At 35.7% G+C, this 13,438-nt stretch overlaps 1 protein-coding gene across 8 annotated transcripts in view; it reads left to right on the top strand.

Annotated features, from left to right (window-relative positions):
• The window catches only part of CDC42BPA (CDC42 binding protein kinase alpha), a 191,519-nt gene that overhangs the window by 77,991 nt on the left and 100,090 nt on the right, over nt 1-13,438 (top strand). For all 8 annotated transcript variants that reach the window (XM_049833626.1, XM_049833628.1, XM_049833627.1 and 5 more), the window contains one exon: nt 1,184-1,332. In XM_049833626.1, coding sequence (XP_049689583.1) covers nt 1,184-1,332 — 149 coding nt within the window. The remainder of the gene's footprint in view (nt 1-1,183; nt 1,333-13,438) is intronic.

The raw sequence follows: 13,438 nt of genomic DNA, 5'->3' as shown, positions 1-13,438 counted from the left end.
ATACATTATTGCATCTTTCAATCTTTTTTATTATTTGTGATTCATTATACACTATTGGTAAGAGTCACTGCTTCAAATGTTGATATATGTTGCCTTCCTAGAGGCAGAGGTTGGAACTCTAGGCAAAAGCTTTCACATACTATATACTTTAGTGGGAAATTATTCTAATTAGTCTGTCCACAGTGATGTTTGAAAGTAATGTCATAGCAGTGGGTGTTAAATTAGATTGCTTATAATTAGTTCGTTAGTTATAATTAGTTCGATGATTTTTTCTTTTCCCCATTTGCCCTTCCAGTTGCTGTTCCACAATTAAAACAAACTAAGCTAAGCTAAAAAGGTATTAATCATGAGTTTCCCACTTCTCTTATTTTTACTTTTTCTAATCATTTTGACCATGTCTCTAAAGGAAATGGCATTTCGTTCTGTCATAATGCAGTAAAATGAAGAAAGGTCTCTCTTTGAAGTCTTTGCACCTGATGCAGTGGCAAGCAGATTTTATGTTTCATTAATAAATCAGAAATCAAATGTATATTTCTCCACCATTTCAATTAGAGATGGTGACACTTTCCTTTTGTATGTTGGCAGATCATGTAGTGTGTGCAATGTCAACAGTATCTGGAATTGTACTATGAGCCACTGGAAATCTCTCAATCTTTGCCTTAATCCAAGTAGTCTAAAAACTTTACTCCCCAAAATTGTTTGTTTAATGGGAAAAGAAGATGACAGGAAAAAAGGGAAGGGGAAGCCTGGGAAATCAGGGCCCTTAAATGAGATCCCAAGTTAACACAATTGGTTTCATTTTTATAGGTCTGTATCCTTTACTCCTTTTGAATTCTATAAAGGGTATTGTTTTTATAAGGGAATCCAGAGTATCTAACTATTTTATGTTTGGTGATGGGACAGTGGATGAAGCTGATACTATTTTGTCATAAGGCTTATTGTATTTGGAGAGGTATAAATATGAAAAATATTCAGGTAGGTTAAATATTAAAATGAGGCTGAACCAGCTACTGTTGTAGCTGTTTTCAGAAACATCTAAGCATCTTGGTTAGCTTTTTTAATGCCCATAATAATTTTTGCAATAAATTAATTTTTATGCTTCAATTAGTTTTTAGTCTCTGATTCACTCAATAAATTTTTTTTTTTTTTTCCACTCTATTTTCTTATCATTCCCACTCCATAGTACCTGGTTATGGATTACTATGTTGGAGGAGACCTGCTTACATTGCTCAGCAAGTTTGAGGACAGACTACCTGAAGATATGGCTCGTTTTTATTTGGCTGAAATGGTGATAGCTATTGATTCAGTTCATCAGTTGCATTATGTTCATAGGTAAGTAATTTGAGCTCCAAATTCCTGTTGGAGTTACGGGGAGTTACTCGATAGAGTGAAAATAATTCCTGTTAAACAGTTTAAGCTAGTAACAACTATTTGCCATAATAGTAAGCATGATAGAACTGACCTGCCTGTATCTTCTGGTTATTGAGAACTGTTGCTAACCTCATACCATATGGTCAGAGACATGAATGAATATCCAAATGCATGTGATGAATTTTGCACACTGGCATGTTTCAAAGTTAATAATCCATAATTTATAAAAGCAAAACTGGAAACCTGTTTGTGAAATATGATCAACTTTGAACAGGTTTATTGAAGGGTCAGATTCTGTTTCTTAATTAATTTGTTCAATCTATACCAAAGTTGAAAACACACCATTGTATGGTCTGCTTTGGATTTGTTTCCCCATTTTCTTTTGGACTTAATGAAATTATCTTTAAAATGAAGCGAGGACATTTTGCTAAATAAGTGGAAGTACTTAAATTGTGGTACTTACCTTTACCTTGGTATATATATTAAAAAATATCTCTTCTGTTCAAAGGAAAATACTAAGTCATTTGTGTGTAGCTTTTTTGGAGGTCATGATTGATTCTTCTACAAAACGAGCATAATCTTTTCTTTAATGAATCATTCTCTGCTGAATTCCATGGTAGTTCTTGTATGCAGGGGAAAAGATTACCTTTCAAGAGGCAGAATTTTCAAATGCACTCAATAGATGTACTTTGCTCTGACAGAAATCACGAGGAAAACTCCCAGTTGTTTGAGCTAAATCATTAAGTTGGCAGAATGAGCTTGTTTGATAGGTCCATCTGATGCCCTTAATCAGAGTCTATACTGGCTATTCCTTCTTCTACTGTTCCCACTTGGCTGCTTCAGTCCAGAAAAGTTGTTGGTTGTTTTTTTGTCCAAAAGGTGTATTGCAGTTTGGTTTTGGTTTGTTTCTTTGGTTTATTGTTTCCTTTGAGATTGTGGCTTTTCATGAAAGAGCTGTAGCGAAGCAGTGCTTTAAGGTGGGGAGGTGCTAAGCTGCAAATTGTTCTTCTGGAATATTTTGAAGTCTGCTGGTTTTGTTGAAGAACTGTGTCTACCTGCTAAAACAAGTTCTTTGTGATAACGCCTTGTGGAAAAACCCAAGCAGAGAATTTTTCTTGAATTTTGAAGATTTCAGCTGTTTTATTTCTGAGAAACTGTTTGTTTGCTTAGGACCTGATGTGAAAGGTTTTTGTATTCAGTTTAATTTGGATCCATCTTTTAAAATGTGTTTGTGGGTGAACTGTTGAGATGCTATCTCCTGTTACCAGGTAGAGTACTTCATGTACTACATAAACTGCTGTATTTTACCCAATGAGTCTGCATATGGGGTAGTAACTCTTCACAGAAGAGCAGATGCCCACCATCTCTACGTTTGCCTCCAAACAGATCAAAACCTTTGTAATTCAGCACTGAAGCATGTAATATGCAGCAGAAGAGATGTTTCTATCCTCAAATAGTTAGCATCCCCAAGATGCAATAGGTGTTGGTGTAAAATTTTGGATGAAAGTTAAGTAGCATTGCAGTTCAAGATACTAATTATTATGCTTGCATATTTATTACTATGAATGTTTAACAACACAACAAAAAGGCTCTATATGTTCCCAGTCCTTTGTTGTTTGATTTGTGGCCTTGCCAGTGAGGTTCCCATGTTTATAAAGTTATAAATGCCACTTTGGTATTTTATCATTAATACTACTGTAATACAATGCCTGTTTATAAGGGGATTTTTTGCAAAGATTAAAAATGTAAAGAGCACTTGAGTATGTGTTAAATGATCAGCCTTTGAAATGAGACCTGTTCCACTGTTAGTTTTATTAGGATATTTGCAACTGGTAAAGCAAAAGAAAGAAAAAGAAAACACATCATATAAATGCCACTAATGCTCTTTTCCTGAAAGTTTAACTGTGGTGGCCGCATTATTTTTGGGAGTGTGTTGCACACAGCAAAGAGCATAGGAGAAGAAGGAAAATACTACTAAAAGATGGATAATGTAACAGCTCTAGTAGTGATATTTCAGATGAATAGCCAATATGCATCAGGATTTGGTCTGAGTTGTAGCTAGTGAGCTAGAAAACATGCTTTAGGCATGGTTTTTTTTTTTTTCAAGGTTTTTTCCATACAATGAGGTAGCAGATTCTTTTGTTTTGTTTCCTTTTAGTGCCCCAGTTCTTTCAGGATAGATTTTCACATTAACTGTAGTGTTGTACTTTGACAGTAATTTTCTTTTTCTCTGAATGTTTTTGTACCTTTTAAAAATTGTATTTCTATTTTTATTCTGAGTGTGTCATTCCTCTTGCTCTTCTTTATCATTAATCACTTTTTTGTTGTCAGTTAGTTTTGTTTGGGAGTGATACTGACTGCAGTTGTGGTTCGTGTGCAGACCACTCCAATGTCAAATGCAAGTCACTTTTCTTTCCTAAAGTACATTAGTCAATGTTCTGAAACATCAAATAGGAGCAATCTCAGCATTACTTAAACGAAATTGCTACAACTGTATTTCAGGTTTTGGAGACCAAATTTGAATGCCATTTCTGCACTAGCACTGCGGGGTTATGGGATGAATTTATAGTGGGAAGGAGATAAAAATCTAGGTAGTAGTAGAATTGTGCAGAGAAATTGCATGATGTTTTTGAAGCTGTCTCCTGATTCCTACTGAATTGAAGGAGAAAAGTTGCTAGCTGAAAATAACATCAATACTACTGGTTTTAGTATCTTTTAAATTTTTTCCCCTGTTTTTATGTACTTTTTAGTTTAAATAAATATGTGATATAATATTTTTGAGATAACATCAATCAGAACATAAAACTTTCATAATTTGTCATTTTTGATGAATTAATTTCTGTGAACAAGTCATGTGGTATTTTACCTGGTAGTTAAATGATGGCTCAGAATGTTAGTAAAACGGCCTTTTCTTTAATGTGTATCTTAGCTTTTGCTATTGTTATAAATGCACCAGCACTGGCATTACCAAATGTTGTTGACAGCTCCAAGACTACCTTTAGAAAGAAAACTTCACTGAAGTTAAGTATATGTGCAGGTGTTCACAGTGAGGAAGTACATACATATGTCTTTCTCTCACAAATGCACGACTTAGGAGTTCATGTAAAGCTTACACCTACCCCTGATACCTTAAATTACTAAGTTGTACTAACAAAGTGATGCTAGCTTGTGGGCCAAGGTTAAATATTGTGTTGTGCTAGTTTTCTGCAAACTGTAGCATTGTGCAGGGTAAGGTTTTATGTTTATTAGGAATCAACATCAATTTGTGGTTTTATTTTTATAGATTTGTAGCACCTTTTTTTGTTGGGTTTTTTTTTTTCCTGAAAAAACGCCTCTACATGCATTAATATTAATTTCAGTTTCAAGGTTGTACTGTTATTTAATTCCTCATGAGATATGTTAAAAGTTTATGTTTGCATACATTATGAAATACCCAGGTGTGGGCTGGAGTAAAAGTCTTACCAGCTTAAGCTAGGTAGTTACACTTTATGCATGTTGTGTTACCTCAAACATGTAAAACTTGTTTTTCCTACAACCAAGACTAACTCCTTAATTATTTTATTGGTGAGCCAAGTTTTCTCTCCATTTTATGTAAGGTGGAAATTGAGGTGTAAAGTGCTTGTTTTTGTCTGAATCCTTTTAAGTAAAAAAGACTTTAGAAGGTTTGGTTGCCACTGAAAGAAATTTCCTCTGAGGACTGCAGAAGATACGCTCTGGGCAGGTACTAGTCCTAGGCACAGTGAGTGTGCACTGGATGCTTTGCACACCCCTTGAGTGTGCCTGTGCCACTGCCTTTTTGTGCTGTCTTCTGAGGCAGCCCTTACTTTATAGTAAGGGTGCATTTAAGTCTGTCTCTGTCCTAAATTTAATTTGGGACATTCCAGCTTCTTGAATAGTACAGAATTATAAGTGTTAATGTGCTTAAGTCATTTTCATCTTGACTTTCTTTCCTCCATCTGTTTGTTCTGTGCAGGGTTGCACAGTGATTCAGTGTAGAGCGAATTTGCAGCTATGAAGTGTTCAACATTTAGGCTCATGATCCTCCAGACCACTGCAAAAATATTCATTTAAAATAGTTTTCATATATTGGCACACACCCATGTTAAACAGTCTTCATCTTCTGTTGAATGGTAAAACAATCCTCACTTACCTTCTTACTAGGAAAATATTTTGGAAGGATTATGAAACACCTATGTTAATTATTATTTTTGTTGGTTAAGTTTATGGGAGGATAGTTAACACTACAGGGCAAGCTCTCAAGTTACATACATTTCAGATGTTGTCTTTTGCATGTGAAAAGATAGGTGTGCAAAGCATAAGACACCTATTTCCATAAGGTATGCGAGATTACAGTTAGCTTGATCAGTGTGTTTCTGAATTTCTAGTTGCCACTGTCCCTCTCTCTGAAGGATTTTAGCATTCTAAACCACCAGATGCATTCCCCCCCCCCCTTCCCTTTCCATTTTCTGTATCGACTTCTGAAATTTAAGTTGGGCCTCACTGGAACATTTGAATTCTTAAAATGTAGAGCAGCAGAATTCTCTGTGGAAGTGACATCCTTTCTGAGAAATACTGAACATAAGGGAATAAATCCGTTAGAGGGATAAGAGAACTGTCTATTCCCTATCAAGCCAGCCTCTTCTTTGCTTTTAACAAGAAGGTACTATTTGTCCTCAGTAAAAATCATCTTGGGGGACATCCCTGAAATATTTACTGTAGTTAGCAGGCAGCTGAAATCTGGGATTCTTTGTAGGATGCATTTCACTTGAAACTATAAGTTTCAGTGCCAGCATATCCATTTTTGACTTGCTGAATAAGTGGTTTTCTGTCTTCTGGGTGTATCCCATCTTTCCTGATCATTAATTTGCTCAAGTGGAAAATTTGGGGGTGGAAGGCCCATCAAGGGAGTTAGCTGCATTGCGCGGTATGTCTGAGTTGAGTTGGCACAAGGATGAGCCAAGTGCTCTGGCCTTTGGTAAAGTGAACCGTAATTGTGGGTTTGAAAGAAAGCAACAACATATTTCAAGTGTTTACCAAACTTTGCAACAGACATAATGTCGAACACACACATGAAGATGTCCTTACAAAGTGCTGAGAGTGAAGGAAACAGGACTAGAAAAATAAGGAAAAAATAACATAAGATTATTTTGATAGTCTACTGAAAATGTATTGCTTTGAGATGTTGCATGGTTTAGTTTTACATGGAAAACTGCAGGACAGAAAGTTATTTTAGTGAGTATTTGGTAAGCTAGTGCTTCCTTACAAGGTATTCCTTTACAGAGGTAGGAGGGCTCCGTGAGTCTAGGCTCTGTATTTTCTCTCCATTTTCACACTGAGGAGGGGCTGGAAACAAAGGTCATCCTTACAGACTCTAGGCTTTTGTTTTGCCCTGTGACCCTACATGTTATAAACACCGGCAACTGCTCCCGTAGTCCCCCTTAGGGTGGCATTCAACCTGCAGTGAGGACTGTATAGTGGTTAATACTATTTGACTAGAATTTGTTGGTAGGATTTCTGAAAGAGCCTGTGATGACCTAGAAGCATTTTGAAATAAAAGACCCATATATACTTGGAGTGCCAAGAGCTAGTGGATCACACTGGGTGTGCTATCATGTAGAAGGCAAATGGTTTCTTGCAGTATTGTGTCTAGTGGGAGTGTTAATTTAAGTGAAAGCTGTGTAGTGGGTGAATGAGCTAGCATAGACCTATATTCTGTGTTATTCGAGCAGAAGGAATTTAGAAACCTGAAGTCTAGTGCCTTAAGCAATAGTAGCCTTGAGTAGTCCTTTCAGCAGAGGTGCTTTTACAGATGTATCCTTCAGCCTTTTTTCTCCCATTGTTCCTCTCTTCCCTAAGACCCAAGCTCCAAACATCCCTTCTGCTGTGCTGAAACAAAGGTTTGTGGGGCTGTGCAGTGAATTGAATGACGACACCAGTCCAGGTTAAAAGTAACTTTACATTTTAGCTAAACTGGATCAATTCTCTAATCTGTTTGATGGAGAATAGGAGGAAATATCTTTAAGCTGGTCTTTCCAACAAAATCTACGTTCATCACATTGTGCTTGTTTTTTCCCTACATCCATTGAGTGGTACTTGAAATATCTGGTGACTTATTCAACTCTATGATTTTAAAGAAAAAGGGACACAAGAAACAGTTGGGGTATCTTAAATGTAGTTACCCTCAGAAATAAACCTTTCCCCTTTCATGTCTTATACCTACCTCCAAAGGAAGGAAACTCTTGATTATTGTCAGTTGAGGAAGGCTAGCAAGGCAAGGAACGCTCCCCTCCATCTTTCTGGTGAGTCTCCACCAGACCTTTAGCTAGGACAATTACACCTTTATTAGAAAGAAGACTCATATGAAAAGGAGGAATGTGTAGATGAAGATTTTTTTTCTTTTTTATGTAGATTGGTGTATTTCTGGGCGCTGTTGCTTGAAAGGCAGCTGGATGTGAGCACTCTGTCAGATGGTATGTAATCCTGTTTAGGTAGGAACTGGATGTGGTTGTCATAAAACAGAAGTGTGTAAACCGTCCTAAAAGTGAAAATGAGAGAGACAGACAAGAAATAAAGTTTGATTGAAAAGGGTCCTTTTTAACCTTGTGCCTTAATGGGAAAATTCTTAATGCCAAAAGTCTTATATAAAAAAAAACAACCCTGGGCTTGCCTTCCAAGTAATAATGTTTATAGCAAGGGTCAGTGGATGCTAAATGTGATGGAACTTTCCAAGACATACTGCTGCCACTAGCATAAAGATTCATTTGACTTCTATGGTGTTTGCAGGAAAAAAAGTCCACATTAGAACTGTCATAGCTCTGATACGAGGTCTGTTTCAGTGCCTTATGAAGTTGGAGGTGTTTTCAGAAAAAGGGACATAAGAAGCAGTTGGAGATGGGGTATCTTAAATGTAGTTAGCCATAATACCCTCAGAAATAACTTTAATAACTTTTTAACTTAATAAATTTTTGAAGACAAAACATTCCCATTTGAAAGCTGTTTTTATGTGAGTTAAGCTATAATTTTACACTCATTCTTTTCTGATTATTTCAGACCTGGAAATATTTTCTCCTACTACTTTTTTTTATATCCAAAATCAACATCAGGAAAGTAGGACAAAAACATTTTCCTTACTTTTGAATTTTTAGTCCTGGTGGCTGTGGTTCTGAGGGTTTAATTAGCTCATTGTTTGGTGGCTGAGGATAGAGTTGCTAATTAACGCTTTGAGTGATTTTGTTCTCGTTTGTAAAGTTCAGAACAATGCAGGCAGAAAGGAGGATGGCAGTTGTGTGATGGAGTTTTCATTAGTCTCAATTTTTTTGTTATATTAGAACGAGACTAACTGCCTCACGTTTTTTCTTCTACAGATTTTCCATTTCATTCTCTCTTTGTGAATACAGTATTTATTTCATAACTACCTCCATAGTGTCTCAAGGTTTCATTTATTAGTACCCTATGTGTTCCCCAAGTTCCTCCTTAGAATGCCTTTATTTTATTTACGGTTATGGGCCCTTTGCTTCTTTCTTTTTATTTGAAATACAATTGGCTTTATGTTATTAGATTAGACTGGATCAGATCAGAAGCTGCACAGGACGAATTGCTTATCATCTGAATTTGAGTGTCATGTAGATTTGTCATTGTATAAATAAGTAATAATAACTTGGCTTTATTGTTTAATATTCCTGCAGTGCTAATATAAAATCATAAAATTGGGATGCTTGAATACATTATAAGAGGTGTTTTAAACCATTGTCTTTTATCTAGTTTCTTGCTAGAGCGTTCTTCCCAGTGAGTATTTGATACATTTGGATTGAGAATGTCTTCACTAGCTGAACTTTCAGATATGGCAAGTAGAAATATGGTGTTTGAATTTCTGAATTAAATTGCTGTTGCCCCAACCACTAAATGTAATACTTCCTTTTCTTCGTAGTAAATTAAGATATCCTTGCAAGATACTAGTGCAAGAATCTGATTACTGAAAGGGCAGTTAAGGAAGTATCAGTCCAAATAACCTTGTCTGCATTGAAGCTGTTCTACAGTAAGCATTTCCCTGTTACATTTCCAGAAGAGCTGTTGTACTGTTAGAAGAGCCTACCTCATGTTCCTTTTTAATAACAGCAGAATATTACTAGGTTTTATCTTCTTACGTGAGAAAAAAATAGGTCATTTAACATCCTGCAAATTAGAATACTGCTTACAAAGCAGATGCTTGCATAAGGTCACACTTGGTTCAGTTATGGAAGGCTTCGTGGCTGGGGTCAGGGAAGCAAGACCTTGTGGAGCTTTATCTGAAAAGTTGTATTAAAATCTTTATTGACTCAGGTGCTGTGATGTTTATGCTGTTCAGTTTTTCTTTATTAGCTATTGGGGGGCAGCCTTTAGCATTTCCTTGTGCAGGAGGAAGCAGTGGTATTACTGCCACTGTAACTCAGTAATTTTAAATCAGATATAGCATGTAAAGTCCAGGAAAAAGGCATTAGAAAGGTACAAAAGAGAAAATACTGCCTAAAAGAGAAGAAAAAAGGGGAGGAGGGGCTAAAATCTGATCTGTTGTAACGGGAGCAAAGTTACATCTTCCTCATATAGGAAAGTGAACTTTTAGCACAGAAAGGAATTTACATTTATGCAAGTACAGCTCTTTCAGGGTTCTGGTTAAGTTCAAGGGCTGAAAATTCAGGCCTTAATTTCCTATTTGAGGTATTAAAAATTCTGTATTTTTTTATTTTTAAGCAAGCATTGTGCTTTGTGCTTTATGTTAAAAGAAAAAAGTATATTACGCAACTTGAATACAAAGACTTTTTCAATAACTATTCTTTATTCTTAATAAGTGTGATTTTAGTGTGTTTGAGCAAACAGTGCACTCTTTATGTTTCTTATTATTTTTAAAGCTCTGAGATATTTTTCTGCCAAGCTACTGCAGGTACTGGAGATACGGGGATGCATTTAGACCAAATGTATTTCTTCCCTGTCAGAAGTCTTAGGCAGATGTTACAGTGCTTATTATATCTGGATCATGCTTGTCTATATGTTTTGGTTTTGTTTTCTAACAACAATGAAAGCAAAAAACACATATCAAACTATTTATGTCTTATGTCTGTTATTACATGGCATAGTAGAAGAACTGCAGACATATGCTTCAAGTTTGGTCTACCTTATTCCTCCATGTTTCCTTCACTTTTCGTTGGAATAAAGATTGTCTTAAAGGTTGAACCTGCCTGAACACATTCTGAATGGTTTATGGGATAAGAGTCTTTAGGATACATTTTTATTCTTTTCCTTAATTTCTGTTTTGTAAGAATGATGAATGTATTATTTTCATATTCCTTCCCTCTAACTATTATCTTTTTCCTGTGATTTAAACATGATAGGGGCCTATCTATTAAACAAAGCTATTGTTTTTTTCTGAAGAGCTGCTTTAAAAAAACTATAAAATATTCCTGTGTAAAAGTATGAAAGTGCACTTTTGATCTCTAGTGCAGTGATCTTCTAGAAAAAGCGTATTCTTACAATATTCTTCAGATGCCAGAAATATCATAGACTAATGCTAATTTTACATATAAATATATTGGTATGTTATGTTTCAACAAGCACACTTATTTTCAATATGCTTACTTGTCTATGTGCTGCAGTATTTTTGCTTAGCAAAAGATAAATTGTTACCAGAACTACTTCTATACTGACCAATCTGGTAAACCAAAATCTTTCTACAGTCTGCAGCTGCATGCTAAGCATGTAAAGGGCTGTCATAGTGACTGAAAAGAGGTAACTTTACAAAGGGCCAAACAGACAACAGAGTGATAAGCAGAAGCCAGGAGAGCTTTGTGAAAACCAAAGAAGCAAGAGCTTGAAACTGATAGTGATTCTTGACAATGAAGTGGTGAATATGGTCAGCTAGGTATCAGATGACATCCCATTGAGGTGTATGGGAGTTTTACATGCTCGCTCTGAAGATGGTTAATTATATCCTTAATATATGAAGAAAGTGGAGTACAAGTATAGTGAGAAATAAGCACATATGTAATTTCATATGCTGGACATGTTTTCATTTTTATAGCAGAGCAATAGAGCTATGGAGTTTCAGCCCAGGTTAATTTTTTCTCTGACCTTGTAGGTGTAGTGACAGCCAAGCTACAGTTGAGAGTAAGCAGAATACTTCCAAAAAGGCTAGTAGGTTTTGGGACTGCAATAGATAAAGCAAGATAAGAAATCCACATGTACTCTATTTCAAAGTCTGGTTTTGATCATGTAGAAAGTGTTGCAAAATAGAAAGAAGAGTTGGAAAAATATAATGTTTCTTTATTTACATGTGGGTCGAACTCTAAAGAGTTTAGTAGTGATGAAAAAGAACTAAATTTCTGTACCACAATGACTACTTTGTTTTGGTTTGTTTCATACTACTGGTGCTACAGTTATTTGGCACATGTTTGGTAGCCTGATTGAAGTTTCTTATGTGTAAGTTAAAATTTTAGGGATTTCTTTTACAAATCACAATTTTTGAAGTAGTGTTTCATGCCAGTTTTGACTGTGGTCATTCTTCAAGTTGTCATTCACTCTTAAAGTTGTCAAGACAACTTTCAACTTTCTGAAACTTTAATGACAAGGATTGTAAATAACATTCCAGATGACATTTTAGAAAGAACTTGTGTTCTAGATGCAGTATTTTTCTCTGCTACAGTATTTCTCCCCACAAAACCAAGAGCCATGGTTCCATCACACTGAAAGAGTACATGCAGGTATAATTATTTGGTGTACCCAGTTCCCCCTCTGTCACGTACAGTTGATAAGGTCTTAGTGTGTAGGTGAAGTTTCTGCTGTTACACTCAATAGGCAGATATTTACATTTTACACTATTAAATTTAATGCAATTTCTGTTATTATAGTCTTCAGTTTAGTCATTTATTTATGTCTGATATTCCAGTCTTCCTGCTGTTACTTCTGCTTTCTAGTTTTGTGATTATCTACAGATTTTTATTAGCATGCATTTATTTTTGTGCCAAGGTTATTAACTAAAATGTTAAATCAGTTTCACAATTGACCCTGGAGGATTACCACTAATAATCTTTCTCTGATTATGTTTGCGCTTTCATTACTGTCATCTCTCTTTTAGCCAGTTCCTTACCAATATCTTTACTAGTGCTGTCATTTGTTTTTTCAGTGGCACTCTTTCTTGTGTGAAAAAAAAACTATTAAAACATTTTCATGTGGGATTTTGTCTCAGTTCACAATACTGTGACCAAAATTACCTGATCCTGATGAATTGCGCATGCAAAGGAACTCAGATTTTTGCTCCCATTGTTTGCATGGTCTAACACGGTATTCCTTATAATCATTCTAAATATTACGCATTTTGTTTAGGGAAGTGAAAGTTGTATAATGTTAGTATAGTGTACGTGTTTTCTGCCTGATTAATTGCAATAGCTCCTCTCTTTCTACTCACTTGCATCACAAAGCTGGTATTCCTTTTTAAGAATGCAAAACCCCCAAAGGTGCAGGAAATTAAATAACAAAGGCATGATTTACAGCTTTTGTCCAGTGTACCCAAAAAAGAAAATATTGTCAAGTTGCAACTCTTTCATAAACATTGATTCAGTCTTTGCTTACCTTGTTCCTTTAAACCATAGTTCCTGGAAAATAATTGTCTGAGATTCTGTATTACTAATGTTACGATTGCTTTTGACAGTCAAGTGCTTAGAGGAGTTGTGAATGCTGAAATGTAAAACATCATGATTCCCATTTGATTAACTTGTCCCTTATTAAAAAATCAGAAGGGTTCTGAGGATGTCATGGGCAAGAAATGCAGTATTTTTGTGTTGCAGTATCTGACTTCAAATTAGACCTTTTCATCCCTTCTCACAGATTTAATTCCAATTAAGGAAAACTGATTTCTAATAAAGGATGATGTCTGACCTTGACATGCCTAAAATAAACTTAAAAAAACCCAAAGTGTCATCAACAATTATACCAGCTCCGTTAGAAACATGAACAAACATAGAAGCTGCTCAGTGCGGTTTCCCTGGGGAGATAAGAGTTCTCTTATCCAGGTTTGCTTGTTCAGTTATTTTCTTGCTTT

The sequence above is a fragment of the Accipiter gentilis genome, chromosome 30 (genome assembly GCF_929443795.1).
Source record: "Accipiter gentilis chromosome 30, bAccGen1.1, whole genome shotgun sequence".
Lineage (NCBI taxonomy): Eukaryota > Metazoa > Chordata > Aves > Accipitriformes > Accipitridae > Astur > Astur gentilis.
Note: the sequence above shows the minus strand (reverse complement) of the source record. Positions and strands in the feature narration are given on the sequence as shown.